Below are 22,557 nucleotides of genomic sequence, written 5' to 3' on the forward strand. Positions count from 1 at the left end.
TAAAACATTATTTTAAAAATCAGTAAGAAAGCTGTCCAAAACAAAGTCTTAGACTTATATTAAAATATCTAACAAAATGATAGTAAATTTTTCTAATCAATTCATTGAGTAAAGCATGACAAATTGATTTTTTGTCCTTATAATTATAATATTTTTGCACTAAGTGGAACCCTTTAGCCTTTATAAGAACATTTCCTTTAAAATCTATTTAGAATTAATACATTTTCATCAAATGTTTACTTTCATTGAAATGCTTATCATACATAATAATATAAATTTTAATATAAATGCTATTATATCTTATTCACTAATTATCATGCAACTAATATATTATATTACATTTAATAATACATTGTATGATAGAGAAGGAGCATTTGTTTATTTTATTGGATTTTAAAACTATTTGCTTGATTTTAACATATTGATTTTTCACCAATTTTTAAATTTTAAAAATATCATAATTTTAAAGAATTAAACTTCATGTTATCAAATAGTTAAACTATCAAATTTTAATTAAAATTAAAATGTTAGTATAGTGGAAACATTTAAAGGCAAAATAATTATTTCGGCCTATGTTAAAAAATAATTTCTAGCTAAAACAAAAATAATTTACATATTTAAATTTAATTAAATATTATTTGAAATTTTATGATGTTTATTTCTCAATACAAAAATTATAAATCCCTTATAATATTTGTTATGAAGTTCGTTCTTAATTAAGCCAAGATATATATTTGGAAGCTAAAAAATATGGAATTCTTTATTAAAATATAGGACAAAGTTTTTAATAGTTTATACATCTAAATATTATACTAATATAACAAATAATTTATTAACTAACCGTTTAATATATAAAATATTTGAGTCAAATATTTTAATTAAAATTTAATTTAAATAAAAATAAGAATTAATAAAATTACTTTAAAATGTATATATATTAATCTAAAAGAAATTAAATATTTTTTAATAAAATTTTAACCAACGACTCCGCCACTTTCCTTTTCTAACTCCTCTCTCTCTCTCTCTTCTTCGCCAAAGCTTCTTTCGTCCTGCTCTTTTTATTCGTTTCTCCTCCCAAATGTATATTATCCGCCATTAAACTCCTTGAAGCTACCCTCCTTTCTGCGTCTTGAGCACCTTGCGCAGATGAGGCAGTAAAGATTTTGATTGGCTGCTCCGCTCCGTCCCTCGCTTAAGTTGAGAGAGAAAGCGGCCATTGTTTCTTGCAATGAGGTCGGAGGTGCGGCTGGATTCGGCGGTCTTCCAACTCACGCCGACTCGGACTAGGTCGAATTCAAGATCCTTGCCGAGTTTAAAGCTATCTTCTTGTTCAAGTTTTTTGTCTTACAATGTTGATCAGTTTGGAGTTATTGCCGGATTCCTTTTCGATTGTTTTGACAGTTTTAAGTGAAGGAAGCTATCACTTGTTCATCTGCTGGAAATTTTGGCATGTTGTGCGATTGTTTGATTCAATTTGTCTTGTATGTGATTTACCGATTTTAAATCTGTTTTTTTATGTCGGTAGTCTGTAGATTACTTCCAGCTGCTCCACGTATAGTGATTTTGATTTAATTTGAATGATTTTTAGAAGAAAAGAGATTTTTTTTGGATGATTGGGCTTCATTTTTATGGTTGGATTTTTCTTACCTTGAACTTCTTTTCGGTTCTTTTTACATGTTATTTTTTTTCCCAGCTTAATTTCTCGAGTTTAATTAATGGTTTTGAGCATTTCTTTAACTATCTATAAATCTCAACATGCAATTTCAATTGACGATTGCCGGTAGAAATGTTCTAGCTGTTTTTGTTGGGGGATTAACCTTCCTGTTTTCACCAGGTGTGATTTGGTGGTTATAGCTAATGGGAAAACAGAGAAGATTGCATCTGGTTTATTGAATCCTTTTGTTTCCCATCTGAAGACCGCTCAGGATCAAATTCGAAAAGGTGGATACTCTATCAAACTTGAACCAGATCCATATAGTGACGCGGCATGGTTTACGAAGGGCACGGTAGAGAGGTTAATGCTCCTCTTTTATTCACTAACACAGCTTGATTTTTTTAAGAATCTTGCTTGAGCTCTCTATGTTGATTAACAACGACCATGCGGAGGTTCTTTACTTTGATGTTCTTATAATTCCTAGGTTTGTTCGTTTTGTGAGCACACCAGAGGTCTTGGAAAGAGTTAATACCATAGAATCTGAAATTTTACAGATCGAGGAGGCAATCTCAAGTCAAGAGAATGATAATCTTGGGCTTAGCACTGTAAGTAATGAACGTAAATGTTCATGCGGCCTATATGAAGCTAAGTTCGTGATAATTTGTGATGACAATTTGCCCTTTCTGATTTGGCAGTTGGAAGAACAGCCAAGATCATTTGGAGGCAGTGGAGGTACTTTTAAGTATTTCTTAATTCCATGCAGAAATTGTTGTTCAGCTTTGTTATACTTCTGTAATGACTTTAGTGAATGTTTACTCTTCCATTCTATCTACTTACTCCAACCTCTTCCATTTAAAGGCACAGATTGATAGTCTATTCAGATAATTATCACAAATACTAGAAAGATTGATGGCTATTGTTGGGGAATTAAATGAGGCCTAATTCTATTATTGAGAGCAAAAGCAATGGAAAGAAGATAAACACAGTCAAATTAAAAATTTTATACACTTTCACTCAGTTAAGACCTACTATAGATTTCATTATGATTTTGATTTCGGAGTTTATTTTTAAGCTCTAATATCTCAGATACCATTCCATTTTGCCTTCCCTACTACGGTGGTTGAAGAAACCATAGAAGAATTCTCAAAACATCCTTTATGAAACTACTTAGAAATACAGGGAAATCTGTGACTGAGCCTGCTTATGGCTTCTTTTCTTCTGATCTTCCTTTTTGGCTCTCAAGTTACAGTTAAATGTTTCTTTTGACTAATTTTTCTATGTTCTATTTGTGTGTATCATATTTTAGACGACCTTCAGTGCAACCTAGAAAAGTTGAGGGATTTTATAGTACAAAAAAAAGAAAAGACATCGAGTTTCATGTTTGCATTTCGTCATAGTTTTCCATAGCATCAACACGTCTTCATGCAGTCTGATATGTGCTTAATTCTCAGTGATTTTGGCACTATTTCCTCTATTCCCTTCTTTTGTGGATTATGGAATGATGTTTGTGTTGAAATGTTCCTTTAGGTAACATGCAGATGAATGGTGTGGATAATGAAAAAGCGATAGTTCTTTTTAAGGTAGTGGAAAAAATCTTCATTTTGAGAAAAGTGGTCTTATTTATGAATTTGAATTGAAGGAAATTCTTTGTGATTTTTTGCAGACTGGATCTCATTCAAACCCAGCAGTGACTAATGAATCCAAAGTGCATGAGGAGAACTCTAAGTATGTCCAAGTTGTCCACTGCAGATGTTTTCTTTTGAATACTTTATATTCATTAAGGTTTCGTTTGGGACGGCTTACTTACTGCTTCTTAAAGCGGCTTTCAAGAAGCGGGAAGAAATCTGTCCCAAACGAAGCCTAAATCAGTATCTAAGAAGACTTTCTTTTGTAACTTGTTGGTTGCATAAACAAAGTACGAGCATGGAACAAGTGCTAAAATTTTCTCCAACTAACATTCTAGTGGATGAATTATCATATCACATTTATAAGAGTAAAGCTTAAAATCATTACATACTGAAAATTAATGCAATTAGCATCTCATGGCATCATTATTCCTTTTCTGATGCTACAATGGAAAATCTTTGTTTGAACCCTTTTTGAATTCTTGCAGTTGGAGCCCTTCTTTGAGTTCTATAATTAAGATTGTCATTCATTGTTTAAATTTTCTGCAGAGTTCAGCTTGTAAGAGTTCTTGAGAGCCGCAAACAAGTTTTGCAAAAGGAACAGGCAATGGCCTTTGCACGTACTGCAGCAGCTGGCTTTGAAATGGAAAACATAGCCCATTTAATGTCATTTGCTGAGTCTTTTGGTGCTTTCCGATTGAGGTAAGTGGTTCAACTGATAATAAGATGTAGGTTGTTCTCAATGAATACTTCCACTTTATTTAAATGATACAACATTGAAATGTGGGATTCATTCAACGGTCAAAAATCAAACAACAAAGGAATGCTGCATAACTAAATTGTGAAAGAGTTACATGATCTTATACATAAGCTGGGTCTTCATATTGGTCAGATTTGATAAACTCTTGATAAATAATGTGTCTTGGCGAACAAATTTACTAGTGACGCACATTACGGGTCTTCTATTATGAGCTAATCTGTATAATTCAACTTTCATCCTCTTTAATTTCTATCCTCTGATCTTGCGCCCTTAAAACAGGGAGGCATGCTCTCGCTATATGCTGTTATGGGAGGTAAAACATGACAGTGGACAATGGATTGAAGTTGAAGCCGCAGAAGCATTGTCCTATAGATCTGAGTTTCCTCCATTGAATGCGGCTGGAATTGTTTTTTCCGAGGATGTCATGAAACAAAAAGTGTTCATTGATGCATGGTCTGCATCTGGCAGAGATGTGAGCATGGAAAACAATGGAAATGCAACAAGCCTGGACAATGATAGAGGCAAGAAGGACCAATATTTTCTTTTACTTAATTTTCTTGCAGTTTAAATGAAATGTCTCGATTGCACTTAAATACAAAACTCAGATTTTATCTTTTTAAGCATTTCCTTTGCATTGTTTATCTTGTGCTCTTCGTTAAAAATTTTGTTTATTTCACATGCAATGCCTAGTTTTGGTATTTGTTTATATGGTTTGGTTTTAGATAAATAAACCAAAGCTTTTACTGCTTCGGGTTCTTGTCTGCCCCCTCTTCTGATGTATAAGCCATTTACATACTTTGGGGTTTCTTTTGTTTTTCTACCATTAACCTATACAACTTGTAAAATTGACCCATTTTGTACACTCTACAGTCTGCACCACAAACATTTTTGTATTATATGTATCTAGTTAATAGCGAGAATAAAATTTGGAAACTCTGACAATTGCAGTTTTAATTTCCAGATAAAAAGCTTTTTTCAGAGCCTCAGGCGCCCCATAAACAGCCTGCGTATGAAGGACAGATTCAGCACCCACCATTCTCACAATGGCCTTCGCATTCTCAGCCAAATCCATATTTCTTTCAACCATATCCAATGCAAGCTATGCCCTTCTATCAGAATTATCCAATGGATGGTCAATTCCTCCATTCGCTATATCCTCCAATGGAAGATCCTAAGTTAAATATTCATCAAAGCAAGGGAAAGAAGCAACATTCTAAGTATAGCAAAGATGGTAGTTCCTACTCGGATGATGGTACAGGTCAAAATACATCAGAGTATGAGGAAGAGCCTTCAAGAGTTCGCAGATCAGACCAAAAGGCTGGTCATTCTGGAAAGAAAAAGGGTGTAGTGGTTATTCAGAACTTAAATTATATTCCAGCTAAGAGAAATGAGGTATTGGGAAACAAATCAGAATCTACTTCCGACTCTGAAACTGACAACATTATAGAAATGTTTTTTGACCATGGAGGGAGGGAACAGAAGTCGTCAGAATCTTTAAAAAGAGAAAATAATCACCAAGAAACTACTGAGTCCTCAAATGCACATGGCAAGAATGAAGAGCTTTATATACAAGAAGCAGAAGCTGGAAACTGGCAAGCATTCCAGAGTTTTTTACTGGAGGCTGAAGAGAAAGTGACCAGTGCTATTGATGGAGGCATATTTGCTGGTGAGAAGGAACCTCCATTAAAAAAGGCTCATAATAAAGATGGTCCTGATCCTATCCTCCTTTCTACAAGGGATTCTGGTAATTATCAGGAAGAAAGTATCATGGAGTACGATTCATTTAGTAACAAGGGAAGCCGAACCAAGCAGGCAGTTTCTACTGATGAATTTTTAGTATCAACTGAAGGTAGAGTTCACTTGAACAGTCAGGCAGATGCGCAGTTTAAAGAAATAGATGTTGGAGTTGGTGGATACAGAAAAGTTATAAGTGATGATTTCATCATGTATGGACTGGAGAAGCAAATGCCCAACAAGATTTTTTCAGATCCTCTAGTGGATTTTGAACATGAGAAAGGAAATAAATTTGATAAGAGTTCCCCACCAAATGTCATTGATGAGTCTTTTGTGGTTCCTACTGAAGGTAGAGTTCACTTTAACAGTCAAGCAGATGCTGAGTTCAAAGAAATAGATGTTGGAGTTGGTGGATACAGAAAAGTTATAAGTGATGATTTCATCATGTATGGACTGGAGAAGCAGATGCCCAACAAGATTTTTTCAGATCCTCTAGTGGATTTTGAACATGAGAAAGGAAATAAATTTGATAAGAGTTCCCCACCAATTGTCATTGATGAGTCTTTTGTGGTTCCTTGTAGGTTGGGAACCCAAGATCAGATTGGAGTAGGCACAAGATTTGCTATTGACATGGATTCTGAGTTCCGATCAGCTCCACAGAAAGAAAAGGATTTTTTGAGCAAGGCTATAAGTATGGTCAGCTATGAGCCAGATGACTTAACCTTGATTCTTGAACATACAAGAGAGAGTGAATTAGTTGGCTATAATCAAACAGTAGATTATGACATTCAGGTTCCTCTTATTGCCATGCAAGTAAGCAAGAAGGAAGAAGATGATGTCTTAGCAAGCACCAATGAGGCCTTCATTAAAAGTGATGAAGTAAAGCTAAAGTCTCTTCAGAGTGAATTGGAGAAGAAAAGAAAGGATACAAGTATGAGGAAGATGACATCATTGAGGCCTACCACACTGATTGAAGCACAGAAGAGAGCAGAGAAGTTAAGAAACTATAAATCTGATCTTCAAAAGCTGAAGAAAGAACAGGTATATTGTTAACCATCCACTTTAATATAGCTTTTCATCATTAATTTATTGTTGGTTGCTAAATAGAAAAATAGAGCTGTAAGTTTCAAGTAATTGATCTGGAATATATAATACAAATTAGCAATTCATGTATCCCAAAAATGAGCATAGTTTGTGCTGCTGGAATTTTCCATATCTAAAGTATTTTAATATGTTTTTTTTTCATTTTTTCCAGGAAGAGGAAGAGAGAAGAAGATTGGAATCTTTGAAAAGAGAACGACAGAAAAGGATATCTTCAAGAAATGGTCCAAGAGCTTTTCAATCATCAACTAACACGCAACAATCCAACCTTGAAAAAAGCTCCAAAGTTAGAGACTCAGAAATTGGATCAAATTTGCCTCTGCAAAAGTTGCCAATATCTGGTTCAGTAGGGTCCATTGTTTCTAACAAAGATATTAAAACCATTACATCAAATAAATTGAATCATGGAGTATTATCATTGGCGGAGTTGAAAGAGAGTGAGAAACAAGAGGGGTATTCAGTTTCTGCAAGAATTAGAAGACTTTCAGAACCCAAAGGCAGCAGAGTTCATGGTGTTCCAGCTAAATCAGCAAGTTCTAGTCAAGTGATAAAGAAGGCATTAGATGAGGATCCTAGATCAAAAATGATACAGCTAGACAAAAAAAACTCAGAAACCATGCCAGAGCTAATGATAGCAGCAGATAGCAGCTATTCAGAGGTACTTCAGAACAAGTCAAGCAGCATGCAACAGAGAGTGAATGGAGGTGGAATTTCTATGATTTCGGAAAGTCACTGCACTGAAACAAATCCAGAGAAGAACCCAAAGCTTAGCCACACTGACGAGTATCCTTTGATTGAGAAGACTGTAGTGATACTTGAAAATGAAGTTGTCCCTGCTCTTCATGCTCAGACATCCGAAGGGAGGATAGATGCAGTAGTTGAGTCACCCAGGGGTACCAAAATGGAGAGTGCTACCATAGATGTTGGGTATGCTGCTATCTGTGCTTCTTCACCCATTGGTAGAGTAGAAAGGGAAAATCAAACTGAAGAAAACCAGAATGATCCAATCAACTCTTTTGAGGTAAAGTTAAAAATTTAGCAGCATTTTAACTTATGCCCTGTGAAAAAACAACCATTATAGTCTTTGACTAGATTAATTAACTGATTTGACTAGATTAATTAACTGATCTACAATGCCTATCGAGTCGGTATGCGCTCTGTGTTAAGCAAAAGGAAACTACCTGATATCTTTGCTATTGGCTCTTTTTTCTTTTGCCTTTCTGAGTTATATTTTAGATTCTTTTCTTAAACCGCTAGTGCTTTAATGGAATTTATCACATTAAATTTAAGGATGGGTTTAGTTTAAGCTTTATGAACAAATTGGTTTCAGATAAACGGGGCAGTTGTCTGTTCGTATAAAATTGTTCGGCCAAATTTTGTTGCTATGATGTTCCTTAAATTGGTGCATTTTTGGGGTGGCATCTCTTTCCAGACAATTTAGCAGATCTTCCATATAAAATTAGATTATGTGGAAGGAATCGAGGAGACCAATTGATGCAGAATTAAGTATGTTTTAGATAAATGCGATAAGAACTTGCACGATTTAAGCAAGAACAAATAATAAGTAAAATTGTTAGCCACTAAACGATGATAGAAAACGGAGGGGTAGCTACGCTTAGGCCAAATCACAAGCTAGGCACTTGAATCACCAAATTAATTTAGAAATTCAACAAGATGCAAATTAAGTAGTCATTCAATAAAATCCCTAAATTAACATTGAGATTAGAAACATAGAAAGTAAACTCGAAACCTACGATTACTAAGCAAAGACAGAGGGTGAAGCACGAATCCTTGCAATTAAATCACCACCTACAAGATTAGTGGATTAAGAAGATAAATGAATATAGAGAAGTTCACCCTTGTCGAGGTCCAAAAACAATTTGCCATTGAACGTTGACAAGTTGTTCTTTGATTGCTTCAAATAGTGTGAAGATGATGCGGTCCAATTATTATTCGGCGGAGCTATCGACTTCTGAGTTGACGTCGAAAAAGGTTGACCGGAGAATGTTGACGTCTCCTTGCTCGTTGTAAATGAATCTGGAATTAAGATCGGGATCGACCATTCATTGGTTCAAAAGAGTTGAAATGTTTGAAGACGTTCGTCGTGGCTTCCCTTGAAGGCTCGTCTAGAGAGAAAGAAGTTTCTATCACGAAGTGAGGTGGTGAATAGGGAGGGGAAGTGGCCGGCCCAATGAGGGAGGCTTAGGGAAATATTAGGTTCAGATTTTGGATTTCGGTTGGAGGGAAATTTGAAGATTTATCTCCTATAATTAATCCTTAACTTTGGAAATAATTAAAGAGGAAAGGGGTGAGGGGAGAGGCGGCTAAGAGGGAGGAAAGAGGATTTGAAAATCTTCCAAAGGATAATAGTTTGAAGTTGGAAAGTAATTAGGAGGTGGGGACCCAAGGAGGGGCCGGCGGCATGGAAAAAGAGAGAGGGGGTTTTGGGAAATAGAATCAAGCCTTCTTTAAATTGATTATTAAATTAGGAATGGCTTAATTAATTCCCAATTAATTTTAAAATTCAAAGGGTTGAAATTTGGCAAATTTCCAAAAATAGGATTTGTATTTTAAGTAACAATTTCAAATTCAAATAGATTTGAACTTGCAAAGTAATTGAGTTAGCTAAAATATTAAAACCCAATTAGGAAGGAAGTAATTGCAAGCATTGATAGAGGACAAGCCCAAAGGGGCCGGCGGCTTTAGCTAGGATTTTGGATGCCGGCGGTTGGGCTAGGCGTAGGGGTGAGGGGGGCGACGTCTGTGTAGGGAGAGTGGATGTTGAGGTGGTGGTGGTGGGATGAACCTAAGGGTAGGACGGTGGGGGAAGTGGGGAGGGCTGGCAGTGGAGCTAAGGAACCGTGGGAAGATACGACTAACCACGAATTCGGACTTTTCCAAGGTTGGTGGGTGTTACTCTTTCCTCTCCAAGAGATCTCTCTCCAAACCTCTCACACTGTCGCAAGAATTTAAAACATAGAAAAAAATTTATTATTCATTTGTTAACCATCAAAATAGAACATAAGGGCTATATATAACCTCATATAGTGGACTCAAAAATAAAAGAAAAGATACGACTAACCACCAATCCGGACTCTTCCAAGGTTGGTGGTGTTACTCTTCCCTCTCCAAGAGATCTCTCTCCAAACCTCTCACACTGTCGCAAGAATTTAAAACATAGAAAAAATTTATTATTCATTCATTAACCATCAAAATAGAACATAAGGGCTATATATAATCTCATATAGTGGACTCAAAAATAAAAGATGACGCCGCTCTTGGGCTTACACATGACCACCGTTAAGTAAGGGGTAAAAAGGGAAAACAACTAAAGCAAATACAAACATAAATAAATAAAATACAAATACATATGATAACTTAAAAGTACATCGGTACGATCATGGTTGTAGATCTCTGATAAATTTTTGGGACCTCAATAAGGTGTGCTTTTCATCTTCATGTGTCATCTTGATCTGGTTGTAACCCGACGATCCATCTATAAATTAGAACATGTCGTAGTTGGACGTGTTATCTACTAGTAGTTCTGATATAGGGAACGGAAAGTTATCTTTTGGGCACGCCTTGTTGAGGTCCTGAAAATCGATACGAATACGAATCTGGTTGTTCTTCTTTTTGACAGGGACGATATTTGCGATCTAATCAGCATATTTTTCTTCACCAATGAAGCTTGTCTCAATGAGCTTCTTGGTTTTGGCAATCACTTGTTCCTCAATCTCCAATTCCATTCTACTTGGAGTTTATTTGACATACGTTGCATCCGACTTTATGGCTAATATACAAACTGTTATATCAGGGGATAAGCCGGACATCTCAGGGTATGTCTAAGCAAAGCAATCCCTGGATTCACAGGGGGGGCTCCTTTATTTCCTCCACTTGCTCTTCGGACAGAAGTGCACTGATGAAGGTTGGGCAAGAATCCTCTTCAGTTTGAGAGGATAAAGTTGAAAAGCGATGGAATTTTTTGGAGAAATCTCCAAGATGTCGACCATTGAGAACATTATCTGTAGGGGTCCTCTTTGGGACCGACTTTTGATGAATTTTTTTAATGGAGGATCTCTAAGGATACACACTAGATGTCACACCATTCTTTTGTGTATATATATATATATTCAAGAGAAGTTAGTCTCCATATTTGTTTTCTATTATGTCGGGACCTTTCAGCGATAGATTCTTTGATATGCATCCAAGTGTCTCACCTCGATACTCACCGTATATATCTTGATCATTTATTTGATTTACCATCATAGCAGATGGTTGCTTTTACCTCTATCGGGACCTTTCAGTAACTGCTTTTTGAATATAGGGACCAGATGTCACATCCTGATGTTCAATGTAAAGAGCTCATTATTATCATTAATTTTTTTACTGCTACTATAACATTTAGACGACTAGCGAAAGATGAAAAGAGAAACCAATCCACAGCGGAGTCGCCAGAAATCTATGAGCTCCGAAAATTCGGCCCCAAAACTTATTCCATTAAAACTCCCCTGAAGAAAGCAACAGGGGATGCCGGGCCAAATTTTCGAAGCCCACAAATTTCTGGCATCTCCACTGGGGAGTTCGGTTTTGGTTCGTGGGGATCTCGACTGGATTTGGCTTTGAAGAGGGGAGGTCGGATGGCTCTAGATCTAGAGGAGATCGTTCGGCAAGGTAGGAAAGTGGAGATCATGTTGGGTTTAAGAGGGATGGACGCTAGGAGTTGAGGCCCAGGTTCGACTGGCTGAAAGAATCGGACAAAGGGGCTCTGGGGTCGGCCTACAGGGAGGTAAGATCAGAGCTTCCGCTAGGTCTTGCGGCATAGTGAAAGAAGAGGTAGAGACGTGAGCTACTAGGCGGGGATGGAGGTTTTTCACTATGGGGGTCGTGAGCTCGGAAGGTGGTGACGTGGGGTTTGCTAGAAGAGGCGAAGAAGGAAAGATGGGGGTTTTGGAAGAGGAGGCTAATCCTCTAGCCTCGTTCTCGTTTTAACAACAAGGTAGGTCGTGTTTGAGGTGACGCTGGACGTGCGAAGATGGCGTAGGACGCCTAGGCTGTGAGATCTGCGCAATTTCGAGATTGTGCGAAGCGGTGTCTAGGTACGAAGACTTGATCCTCTCTTTTTTGTTTTATTCAGTGTAGAGGTCAACACCATCCCAAAATTATTCCAGGATGAGCGCAGTTAATTACGGAGTTTCTTATAGAAATTTCAATAATTACACCAAAAGGCGCATCGATGTTTAAGAGTTTAACTTTCTTTTAATTAAAGAGTTTCACAATCTCTCTCACTTAAGTAACTGAGGTCCTTGTTGACCTAAAGCCTGAAACCATTGGACGGCTCCCACGACTCAAACAATCGGTATCCATGATCCCACGACCTCCAACCGTCGCTCTTCACGATCTCACACTAAAGAAAACACTTGCTTGTCCTATTTTGCACTCTCACGCTTTGAGAATCGAAGTAAAGGGAACTTACCTCTCGATCTCTCGGACGCTTGCTTTCTCCCGCTCCGGCCTGGCCAATCTCTGACCTCCTCCAGCCGCCCGCCTCTGTCTCTGACGCCAGACGCCGACCATGCCGATCGACTCCAGCCGCCCTCCGCCTTGCCCTAGACCCGATTGCAATGGCTGCTGCCTTCACCATTTGCCTTAGCCGACTTTATCGACGCCTGATACCTGCCGAACAGAGCCTGCCTCTCCCTCCTACTCCGACCAGCTGCTGCCTTTGGTCGTTGACCCAACTCCTCCGACTTCGACCTCCTTCATGCGACGCCAAGCCCGGTGACCACAACCGCAAGGAACCGAAGCCCCTTACCCGCCGCTGATTGCCGCCTCTATCTTCGACCGAACTCCCTCCAGCTTGCTGCCTCTTTGCCGATCGACTCCCGTGCGTGGCTCCGCCTCTGTCTTCAACTGAACTTCTGACGGCTTGCCACCTCTTCGTATTTTTGGTTGTTGATGCATTAGAACCTCAGTAAAAGATTGATGCATTCACGTTGGTTGTTGACCCCACTTGTGGGATAAAGATTTATTGTTATTGTTGTTGATATATTGGAATCTCTCTCTATATATATATGGAATCTCTCTCTATATATATATATATGTATACCTATATATATATATATATATAGGTGAATATTTTTGTCTTGATTGTTATTGATTTCTCGAAGGTTAATTCTCAGAAGTTGCTGGAACCTGCTGTCACTGAGAAGCCTTATCAGGCTCCATTTGCAAGAGCATCATCCTTGGAAGAAGAAGCTGCTACTGATATCCTTCAATATGCTGAAACACCCCATGATTCCAATCCTGAAACGACTATGATTACTACAGAGACTATCAAGGCCTCATATTTAAGCTCTTTACCCTTACCCCAAACGACAGAAACTGTGGAGAAGCCGCAAAATCAAAAAGGTCTCAGAAAGTTATGGAAATTCGGCAGAAAGGGCCACAACTCTCAGCTAATGACATCGTCGTGACTCCAAATGACAGTAAGATTCTTTTTTGTGTAAGTTGAGAATTTATGGAAGTTGTGTATTTGCTTGAATTCATTTGTTTATAAAAATTATAGCTCATGTACAACTGTTTTCATCTGCAATTTGGTGAGACAGAGAAATAAACTTTCATAAATTGAGAATTTAAGTAGCTTACAACGTGAATTCGGATGTAGTGTTTGCGTTTGTATGTATTATTAGAGTTTTTTTTAGTAACAGACCAATTTGATGCATCTCCAGAATCTCAACCTTTTGGGCTTTCATTAAAGCTGTTTGGTTGGCTAAAAAAAAAGAAAAATAATATAAAAAGAATGAACTATTTTTGAAATATTTTATAAAATAAATATAAGTGACATTTTTTTTTTGTTAAAGTAAAATGAATATAATGTAAAATTAAAAGACAATTGTGATCAGTGGCTGATGGCTATCGATGATGGCAGTTCTTGTAGAAGGGGTGATAGATAGCAACACCGGTAGAAGGAACGAGTAGGCAGCAACGGTAGTGGTGGATGGCGGCGATACCAATTCAATGTTCGTAGTTGATATTAATGGGGGTCAACTAACAATATAAGATAATAGAAATGACAATGAATTAGAATATATTTTAAAATCATCTAAATCTATTTATTTTTAAATACATCAAATTTATATTATAGGATATATTTTAAATGCACTAAAATTTTAAATTGCATATTTTATTGTAAACCAAATATCAATAAAACTCACACAATTTAAATATTTTATACTGATTTTATTTCAAACCAAAACACCCCATACATAAATTAGTGCAATTGCTTGATATTTATTTAAATAATTGAAAGATCATAAATAAAAATTTAAAATTTAAAATTTCATCAAATAATTTGAATGATATTAAATTTATAATTTCAATAATATTTAATGTTTACATTATTAATATTGAACATATCACTTAACCTCAATTAAGCACAGCTAAGATAAAAAATTAACAAGTAAATCATTAAAAAAAAAATCAAAACTTCACTATCACCAAATTAATAAATAAACTTTAACAAGACAATACTTTCAACTGATTTCATTTAGATAAACTGTCTCCAACCCATTGATTTGGGATTACCACAAAACCCTAGTTACAGATCCCATGTGAAGTTATAAACCAAACCAGAGATCAATTCAATAAGACATTGGGGGAATTTCAGAAATTTCCAGCTTGTCTAGTTTAACATTGAGCTATCAAAAGCTCATTTTTAGGAAAAATTATTGAGCGAGTCCGGACGGCATCAGAACTCCAATCACCAATCACGTATTTACAAAAAAAAAAAAAAAATTCTCTTGTAGGCAGGATGTGTGCAGAAGAGAAAATAAACGTGTAAACACATCATTGGAGTTCGAATGAAAAGCTACAACCAGACTCCGCACATAATTCTCTCTCCATTTCTATATTCTCTAAGAACCTACACATATTCACACAAACTGGTTTCATTCACATATTGCTGTTCTGTTGGGATGAAGTGCTAAGAGAGCAAGGAGATCACGAGTCTTTAAGATTTTGTTTGGGACGGCTTTTATTGCTTCTTAAAGTAGCTTTCTAATACAAAAATTTTAATTTTTTAACTAAAAAGCTGTTTAAAGAAGCAATAAGAAAACCGTCTGAAACGAAGCTTAAGTCTCAAGTTCATTTAAATCATAAAGCACAGCTACAAAATCATTCAAAAAAAATAAAACAAAGTGCTCATATCAAAAGTTTAAGAATCCAGTGTTCATAGCATTGACCAAACTACATTTGTCCTAAAGGTAAAATAATGGAAATTCAAGAACATGACAGCAAACACTAGCCGAAAAAAACAACCATTAACCGGTAATTCTATAGGACCTCACTTTGAAGCACTCTTCTTTAGTTTTGTAAGCTCACGTCGGATAGAATGCCCTCTCTGAAGATATAGAAACAAACAGAAGAATAATATTAAGAGTTTGTGTTTACCATTTTTAAGGGTTAGGAAATAATGATAATGAAAAGACTGACCTTGATCTTGGCCAACATAACCTTGAATCTATCAAAATCATTCAGCTCAGCTCTCTTCTTTTGCACGATAAGTTTCCTTCCCCAAGAGCTTTTCTCCCACTTATTCTTCACATCTGCAGTGAAATATTCATAAAATCACCTATTCCGCAGGACAAAATAAAAAAAAAAATTAAAAAAAGCCTTGTTTGGATTGTTGGAAAAAAGAAAGAAATGAAATGAAATCTAAATAATGAATCTACAGCAATTGGTTTTCAATATTTTTTTTCATTTCTTTTCACTCAAATTCCCAGAATCCAAACACAGGTTCAAGAAGTTTCACTGGTGCTCTGACCAGCTGCATCCATGGCAGCAATCAATTTGCTCTTCTTCGGAATTCTAGGAATGTCGATCTTGAAATCAGTCAGGGAGAGCCTCTTGAAGTTCATTTGACCACGAACCATGTCTGGAGCATCAACTAAAGCCTGAGATAATAATAACCAAGAACAGATGTTAGCTATAGTAAAAATCCTAATGGTGTACCAAACAAGATTGGCGCTGAGAAAATGGTATCTAGAATCTTTAGAAAAGTGATAGGAAACACTTGAAGATTTCAAATAAATCCTATCAATTTCAAACAAAACTGCGAAAAAACTCTTTCCAAACTTCAATGAAATCAGAAAAATAGTAGATTTGCAATAATAAAACTAACGGAAGGAAATAACAAGATACAACTGATCCTCTATTCGAGAGGAGAATCTCTCTCTCCCAAATCTCTAGACGCTGCTGGAGCCTAAAAAAAACCTAAGAGATCTCAAAATTCAGCCAAATTCATAATTCTCTAACCTTAGGAAAACAAACTATTTAATGCATACAATCCAAAATGAAATCTCTAAAGTCCCTCCATTCAAATTTCCCTCCTAACTCCCTCAAAAAACCTTCCTAAACTTGTTCAGTGGCTCCTGCGGTCCGATCGGCGTAAAGGAGAGGTGGAAGACTCCACCTCTGTTCCGTCTAAAGCTGGTCCCATGTGGACTGGCTAGATTGATCCAATGGACCGGTCTAAAAAAAGCTAAGGCCTTGCTTGAACAAGAATAACAATCTTATTACAAATCTCCTATACAACAAAGCAGAATGAGAACCCAAATCCAGGTCATGCTGCTACCGTAGGATAGATGGAAAACAGTGGGCTGAACCCCAACCATGATCCGGTTTACAGCCTCTATAAACACTATGGCATCATTCCAAAGACAAACAAAACAACGTTAAAAATTAAGTCAATCAAAAAATTCATTAAAAATTTTCTATTTATTATTAATAAATTATTTGGAAAAAAACAAATATCAGTATGAGAAAAAAGCAAAGCTTGGCTAGAAGTTACCCGTAATAATGAACCATGACCCACTTGTGTTTAAACGTGTGCAAGAATAAACATTGTTCTAATTATGTACAAAATTAAATTTAAAATTATTCTATGTAATTATGGTCATTAAATGGGAAGACCGAAGAGCTTGTAACAGTAAAAAAGAGAATCCCAACGTTGTAAGAAACCAAATGGAAAGAGAAATAGTAAAAGAAATAAGTAGATTTTAAAGGCCATTTAATATTGGATTAAAATAAAGAATTGGATAAAAATAATAGTAAATAACGAGTGAATAAGATTAATGACCTACTGATTGTTGTTAAGTAATTATCAATGAAAACATTATAATATGACCGGTGCTTATGCCTCTCACGTTAAATTAAGAGGCTTGAAAAATCATTTTCGAAAAAAAAGATGGATGCACAAAGCATAACTAAAGAAGAGGATAACTATTGGTAATCACTTAAATAGACGTACATTTTAGTAGGGTGGGTATGAGAGAATTCATGATGGGTACAAATTAATAGATACAAATGTGATAATTGAATATATGTTTGATTTTGCAATAGTATATGAACTAACAATAGCAAATATGTACTTTATGGAACAAGAATAAAGTGTTATTTCAAAAATGAAGCTACCAAATCAAATATATACTTTCGTAAATTTTTAAGGAAGACATTTATTTTTGCAAAAACCATAACAAGATGACAAGATAAAGTTGTAACCATAAAACATAGATTAACAGTTATGGATATAAATCTTAAAAGTGAGAATTGTATTTAATCGATTTCCAAGCGACCTGGTCATAGCTTGAAATTAAAATATTTATTTCGACACAAGCTAAGTTTAAGTCAAAGTTGAAATGATCGATTCCAAGTCGATTTTCAAGTTGAGTTGGGCAAAAACCTCTACATTAAAAGTTTTTCTTTACCAATTCTTAAATGGGTTTAAGTACACAAATTTATACAAAACTTTTTAACAAAGTTAAATAAAAGTGTACATGTATATATGAAGTATAAATAATAGTATGCTTATGATATCTATATTTTTGTATAAATATGTATGAAGACACGCACATATGTATTTTGCATGCATCAAGTTGATTTTCAATTGAATCGAACTAATTTCAACCAATCCAATCTCAAGTTGAAGCAAATCAATTTCAAATTAAGTTGATTAGAATTCTAACAATTATCAAATAAATTTTTAGTTTTGAATAAGATTATCAGTCTTACTTGCATAAATAAATATTCAAACAAAACAATAGACTTAGGATAAGGCAGTTAAATTTGAAAGGAAGAAGTTGCTAATTTTTTAAGATAAGTCACTTAAGTAGGAAAGTTGAAATTATAAAGCTGAACTAAACTTGATATAGGAAAACATAGGTTATTTGAGTGCATTAAGAAGAATGAAATAATAATTTTAAGAAAATATAAATAAAACATACATAAGGAGACTAGATGGAGTGAGAAACTATATAAGTTTATTAAGAAAAAAATACACAGTTAAAAAGTGGTTAAATTTGATCTTGGAGTCTCCTACATCAATGTCAACTTAACCTAATTTCAATACAAGATTCAGGATAAGGATCAAGACAAGCACATTAAGGATTCCAGAACTAGTGAAGACATTTATGAAGTTTAATAAGTTAAAGTTAACATATTTACAAAGTGCACAATCAACAACAAAAGCAAGGGTCAATAGAATCATGTAAACTAAGTTTGAATGAGTCAAAACTACAATCAATTTGAATGAAAAAGAGCAATGGTTGCACAGAGTAAGAGATAAAGATTTCCATCCCCTAAAAGTATGGCTATCCAAGGGCATGATCCAAAGAAATTTTAAGACAAGTCAAAAGCTATTTTTAATGTATTTGGGGATTACATAAGATTGATTATCATATAAGTTAAATCACTCATATAATAAGTTATCAATTACATTTTATATAGATTTGTTTTGTTTTATTCTATAACTTACATATGGCTATTATCAATCAAGCTAAATTTCTCTCTCTCTCTCTCTTCTCTCTTACTCTCTTTGCCTAAGAATCTCCTATTTCTCTTCTAAAACCAAGAGATCTCTCCCCCAACTCCTCTCAGAATCAACAAGAGCAGAGAAGACTGATATTCAAGAAGATCAAAAAAGAAGAATACGCATAAAAGGGAAGATTCTACGAAGAAGTGGAGGTCATTAAAAGTTCTAAAGTATTAATAATCTCTAATAACTCACTAATTAGTAATCTACTTATGTTATTTGAGTTTTAATCAAGTTCTCTCCTTATTTTGGGTTGGTTAAACTTTACAATGATCCTTGGAGACTCGTAAAAATCTTGATTTTATCAAACACTAGTAGGTCTTTATCTTTTTTATTATTCCTTTGCTTAGATTTTTGTCTTGGGTGAGTAAGGTTGTAGTCCTCTTTTGACTATAATATAATCTGTCATGTGCATCCTACACTCCACATATTATATTCGCCCAAGAATTCCGTTGTGATCTCAATCATTTTAATTAGGATTTAGGTTATATATATATATATATATATATTATATATAAAATATATAATAATTTGAGGTTTACAATAATTATAGCAAAGAAAGTTAAAAATCTTGCAAAGAGAATACTTAGTAAAACTAATTTTATAACTTTTAAAGGTTTATATAACACCCTAACACTAAGGAACGAGAAAATAATATTTATAAAATCGCTAAGGGATAAAAAATTTAAAGATTTTGATAATGCTAAATAAATTGTAAAAATGGATAAATCCATACACAATCAAATAGATAACTGAAAACAATGAAGTTGATTTAGCCTTGAATACATAAAGGTAATACTAAAGTGAGTTATTTCAAAAGTCAGAAGATATTGGGGTAGTCTGTTAGCAAATATTTTCATCGGAATGTTAAAACTATGGAGATGAAAAATGATTGGGGAAAAATAATTGTGGTATGAATATTTAATAACAAAAAAACATTTTCAATATTGTCATATTTATAATAGAATACAACTTATGTGTTGTACAATAGATTATAGGAGAGGGTAATGGAATATAAACTTGAAAAATTAAGTTGGCATCAAAGAATTTATTTGAATTATCATTCATGCCAAGATGATATAATATGAAAGCAATTTTTAGCCAAGGAAAATAAGAGAAAAAAACATACATAACAAATAACAAATATCCATCAAATTTTATTGATTATATTGATCTTAACAAATCATATGATTTATTATCATAGGAACTAATTTTCTAAACATCAAGGAAAATGGTAAGCTGAAGTTATTAAAAATATATGACAACATTGACTTGAAAGAGAACCACTTGTAGAATGATCAAATAGATTCCAATCACAAATATTCTACCAAAGATTAACATTAAGCTAATATATTGTTATAGTGGTCATAGCAAGGCTTGTACAAAATATTCATATGGTGCATACTATCAATGGATGACAGTGCTAATAGACAAGAAATTTATTAAATAAGTAAAATTTAAAACAATAGAGAAAATGCTTAGAAGATAAGAGGCTTATAATTAGTGAAATAAAAGTTGATTGTCCGACCTACAATTTTAGTGGCTTGAAATTTATAATTATAAGTTAATATTACTAAAAGATCAAGTGATAGCTAAATACCATAAGTTTAAGTATATTGGATCTATTACACAAGAGAATGAGAATGTAGATGTGGATATAACTTCTAAAGTTAAGACTTTTAGAGCACATTATGGATTGCTGAATGGAGAAATACATCAAGATTTCCATGTGATAAAACATATCATTGAGTTTATACTTGGGTATATTTTATTAAAATAAACTTAGATTGCTTGTAATAAGGTCTCAAGTGTTGTTCAATTGAGCAAAAAAAGAAGTAGATGGCTTTTTTGAGTGCATCAGAATGAAAATGCTAAGTAGATTTGGCACAATTTGAGAGCGCAAAGTTAGGAAGGATAGATGAGACATTAAAATAAGAGGGACTAAGAGAGTTAGCACATTTTGATTATAATATAGCGAAAAATAGAGTTAGAGGAGCGGGAATATACAACAGAGTAAAGTATACGCCAATAAGCTAAGTCGATAAACTTAATATAAAAAGGATTAAAAGAGGAATAGGCATCACAGAGGCAATATTGATAGAAATTATCTAAATGGATATCCGTGAAGTAGACTTAAAATCCTGAGTAGCACTAAAAAGAAACAAATAAAAAATGAATATTCATAAACCCAGTCCCCAATAGTGTTGGGATAATGTTGTTGATTATGATAATGATCCAACCAAGCCTACTAAGCTAAATATAAAATCACCCAACCAATGCCTCTAGGCATCTTGCAAAGTTGCATCAGCAGTAACCTCCTTCAAATAAATACCCGCAATGTAGGTTAATATTAAGCTCAATGACTTCAATCATTGTTGCAACTTATGACACCTATACGAGCACAGTCAGATCATCCTAACCAAACTAAATAAAACTGTATAGATCTGCACTTTTTGTCCTTACTAAATATAATCCTTAGAGTTATATAAATCATAGCAGCAAGTAGGTAAGTAATTAGGTTTTCTTATCCGCAAGAAAGCCCAATGACCATCATAGTAAAAACAAGTAGCATAATTTAAGATGGCATAATGATAAAAGATTCACGCTTTACAGTAGTATGATCATAAAAAAGCCTTCTATTTACTTTTTAAAAATCTAAATATAAACAAAAAGATGGCTAATTTCAGAAGCACATACCACCAAGAGCATCAACAGAAAACACGCTTTTCTTGAGAACATCAAGGTAAGAAGAAAAACCATCATCGCGGATAATATCAAATGATGCCAAAGCACAAAATAATCTACAAGCAAGCAATTTCCTTAAGAAAAAGAATCTGCTAAGTATAGCAATGCGTGCAAAGCAAAAAAATGATGAATGTTAAAAAGATCCGAGACTCTAATAAAAAAACACAAAATTTCAACCAAGCAGATCATATAACTACAAAATTTTAATTCCCAATCCCAAAACTACAAACAAAAATAAGGAGATCCGCACCCGGTTCTGATCGATGACATCGACGATAACAACAAGCCTCCCGTACTCCTTCCCATAGTTGACGAGGGCTACCCTACCGATCTCCACGTACCTCTGGAAAGGCTACAACAACAAACAAGAACACATGAATCAAAGAAAAAATAAAAAAAGAAAAACGCATAAATAAAGGAGAACGAAGCGATGCCGAAAAATACAAAAAGGGCTAGCAATCACCATGGCTGCTGCGACCTCGTAGAAGGAACTGAGAATGGAGCAACTGTGCTAGGGTTACGAACGTCTCGCCGGCTGGAGGCGCGAGGCTTTATCGTCTTTATAGGAACGTGGGGTTTGCTTCGCGTTTTGGACCGTCAGATCTTCGCATTGGGAGAAAACTCCACCGTTCGTGACAGCGTAATTTCTTAATTCAAAATTTTATTTTTTGATCATCTAATGATCAAAAGTTCAAAACAATAAAAGAAATTACATTAATTGATTTCTCCATAACAGTTTCTGCCTCTAATATTATTAATTTAGTTTAAAATAATAACTTTTTTATTAAAACTTTAATTTATAATATAATATATATATTAATAATTATTAAAACAAAAATAGATTTCTTACTATTTTGTCTTTCTGATCACAACGATAGTTTTTGTTTGCGACTATTTATGATTATATTTTTTTTGTCATATATTTTCTTATTTGATTATATTATTGAAGAGATATTAAGTCATGCAATGTATGGAGCTTTTATAATGTTGGGCTATTTCCTAATACTTAGGATTTTGTATTATATTTTGTGTGGCATGTTATGGTCCTCCGACCACCATCACGTGAATTTGA

The 22,557-nt window shown here is 34.6% G+C and overlaps 2 protein-coding genes across 5 annotated transcripts; one reads left to right on the forward strand and one right to left on the reverse strand.

Moving 5' to 3' along the window:
- Positions 1-1,002: 1,002 nt before the first annotated feature.
- LOC110111646 (COP1-interacting protein 7) lies at positions 1,003-13,527 on the forward strand. 4 transcript variants are annotated; one of them, XM_028697122.1, is made up of 12 exons: positions 1,003-1,287; positions 1,835-2,014; positions 2,139-2,259; positions 2,350-2,386; positions 3,182-3,234; positions 3,318-3,379; positions 3,829-3,981; positions 4,319-4,560; positions 5,001-6,109; positions 6,344-6,814; positions 7,029-7,895; positions 13,042-13,527. In XM_028697122.1, exons 1-12 carry the CDS (start codon positions 1,229-1,231, stop codon positions 13,345-13,347), a joined length of 3,660 nt encoding a protein of 1,219 aa, XP_028552955.1. In that variant the 5' UTR covers positions 1,003-1,228; the 3' UTR covers positions 13,348-13,527. The 4 variants fall into 4 exon arrangements, with proteins under 4 accessions (XP_028552955.1, XP_028552954.1, XP_020699270.2 ...); XM_028697121.1 differs by having other exon boundaries at positions 5,001-6,814; XM_020843611.2 differs by having other exon boundaries at positions 1,004-1,287; positions 5,001-6,814; positions 13,054-13,527.
- A 1,522-nt stretch (positions 13,528-15,049) lies between these two features.
- On the reverse strand, positions 15,050-22,103 carry LOC110111657 (probable 60S ribosomal protein L14). Its single transcript, XM_020843633.2, has 5 exons — positions 21,949-22,103; positions 21,736-21,837; positions 15,696-15,825; positions 15,365-15,477; positions 15,050-15,272 (listed from the first exon to the last, which is right to left on the reverse strand). Exons 1-5 carry the CDS (start codon positions 21,949-21,951, stop codon positions 15,216-15,218), a joined length of 405 nt encoding a protein of 134 aa, XP_020699292.1. The 5' UTR covers positions 21,952-22,103; the 3' UTR covers positions 15,050-15,215.
- Positions 22,104-22,557: the final 454 nt, after the last annotated feature.

The sequence above is a fragment of the Dendrobium catenatum genome, unplaced genomic scaffold (genome assembly GCF_001605985.2).
Source record: "Dendrobium catenatum unplaced genomic scaffold, ASM160598v2 fragScaff_scaffold_879, whole genome shotgun sequence".
NCBI classification, from domain to species: Eukaryota; Viridiplantae; Streptophyta; class Magnoliopsida; order Asparagales; family Orchidaceae; genus Dendrobium; species Dendrobium catenatum.

Excerpts from the sequence above, each read along its gene's own strand:
- LOC110111646 (XM_028697121.1), top strand. The coding sequence starts at position 1,229 with ATGAGGTCGGAGGTGCGGCTGGATTCGGCGGTCTTCCAACTCACGCCG. Across the intron at positions 1,288-1,834 it reads CTCACGCCGACTCGGACTAG|GTGTGATTTGGTGGTTATAG; the intron begins GTCGAATTCAAG and ends TGTTTTCACCAG. Across the intron at positions 2,387-3,181 it reads ATCATTTGGAGGCAGTGGAG|GTAACATGCAGATGAATGGT; the intron begins GTACTTTTAAGT and ends ATGTTCCTTTAG.
- LOC110111657 (XM_020843633.2), bottom strand. Across the intron at positions 15,478-15,695 it reads TGCTGCCATGGATGCAGCTG|ATGTGAAGAATAAGTGGGAG; the intron begins GTCAGAGCACCA and ends ATTTCACTGCAG. Across the intron at positions 15,273-15,364 it reads TTATGTTGGCCAAGATCAAG|AGAGGGCATTCTATCCGACG; the intron begins GTCAGTCTTTTC and ends CTATATCTTCAG.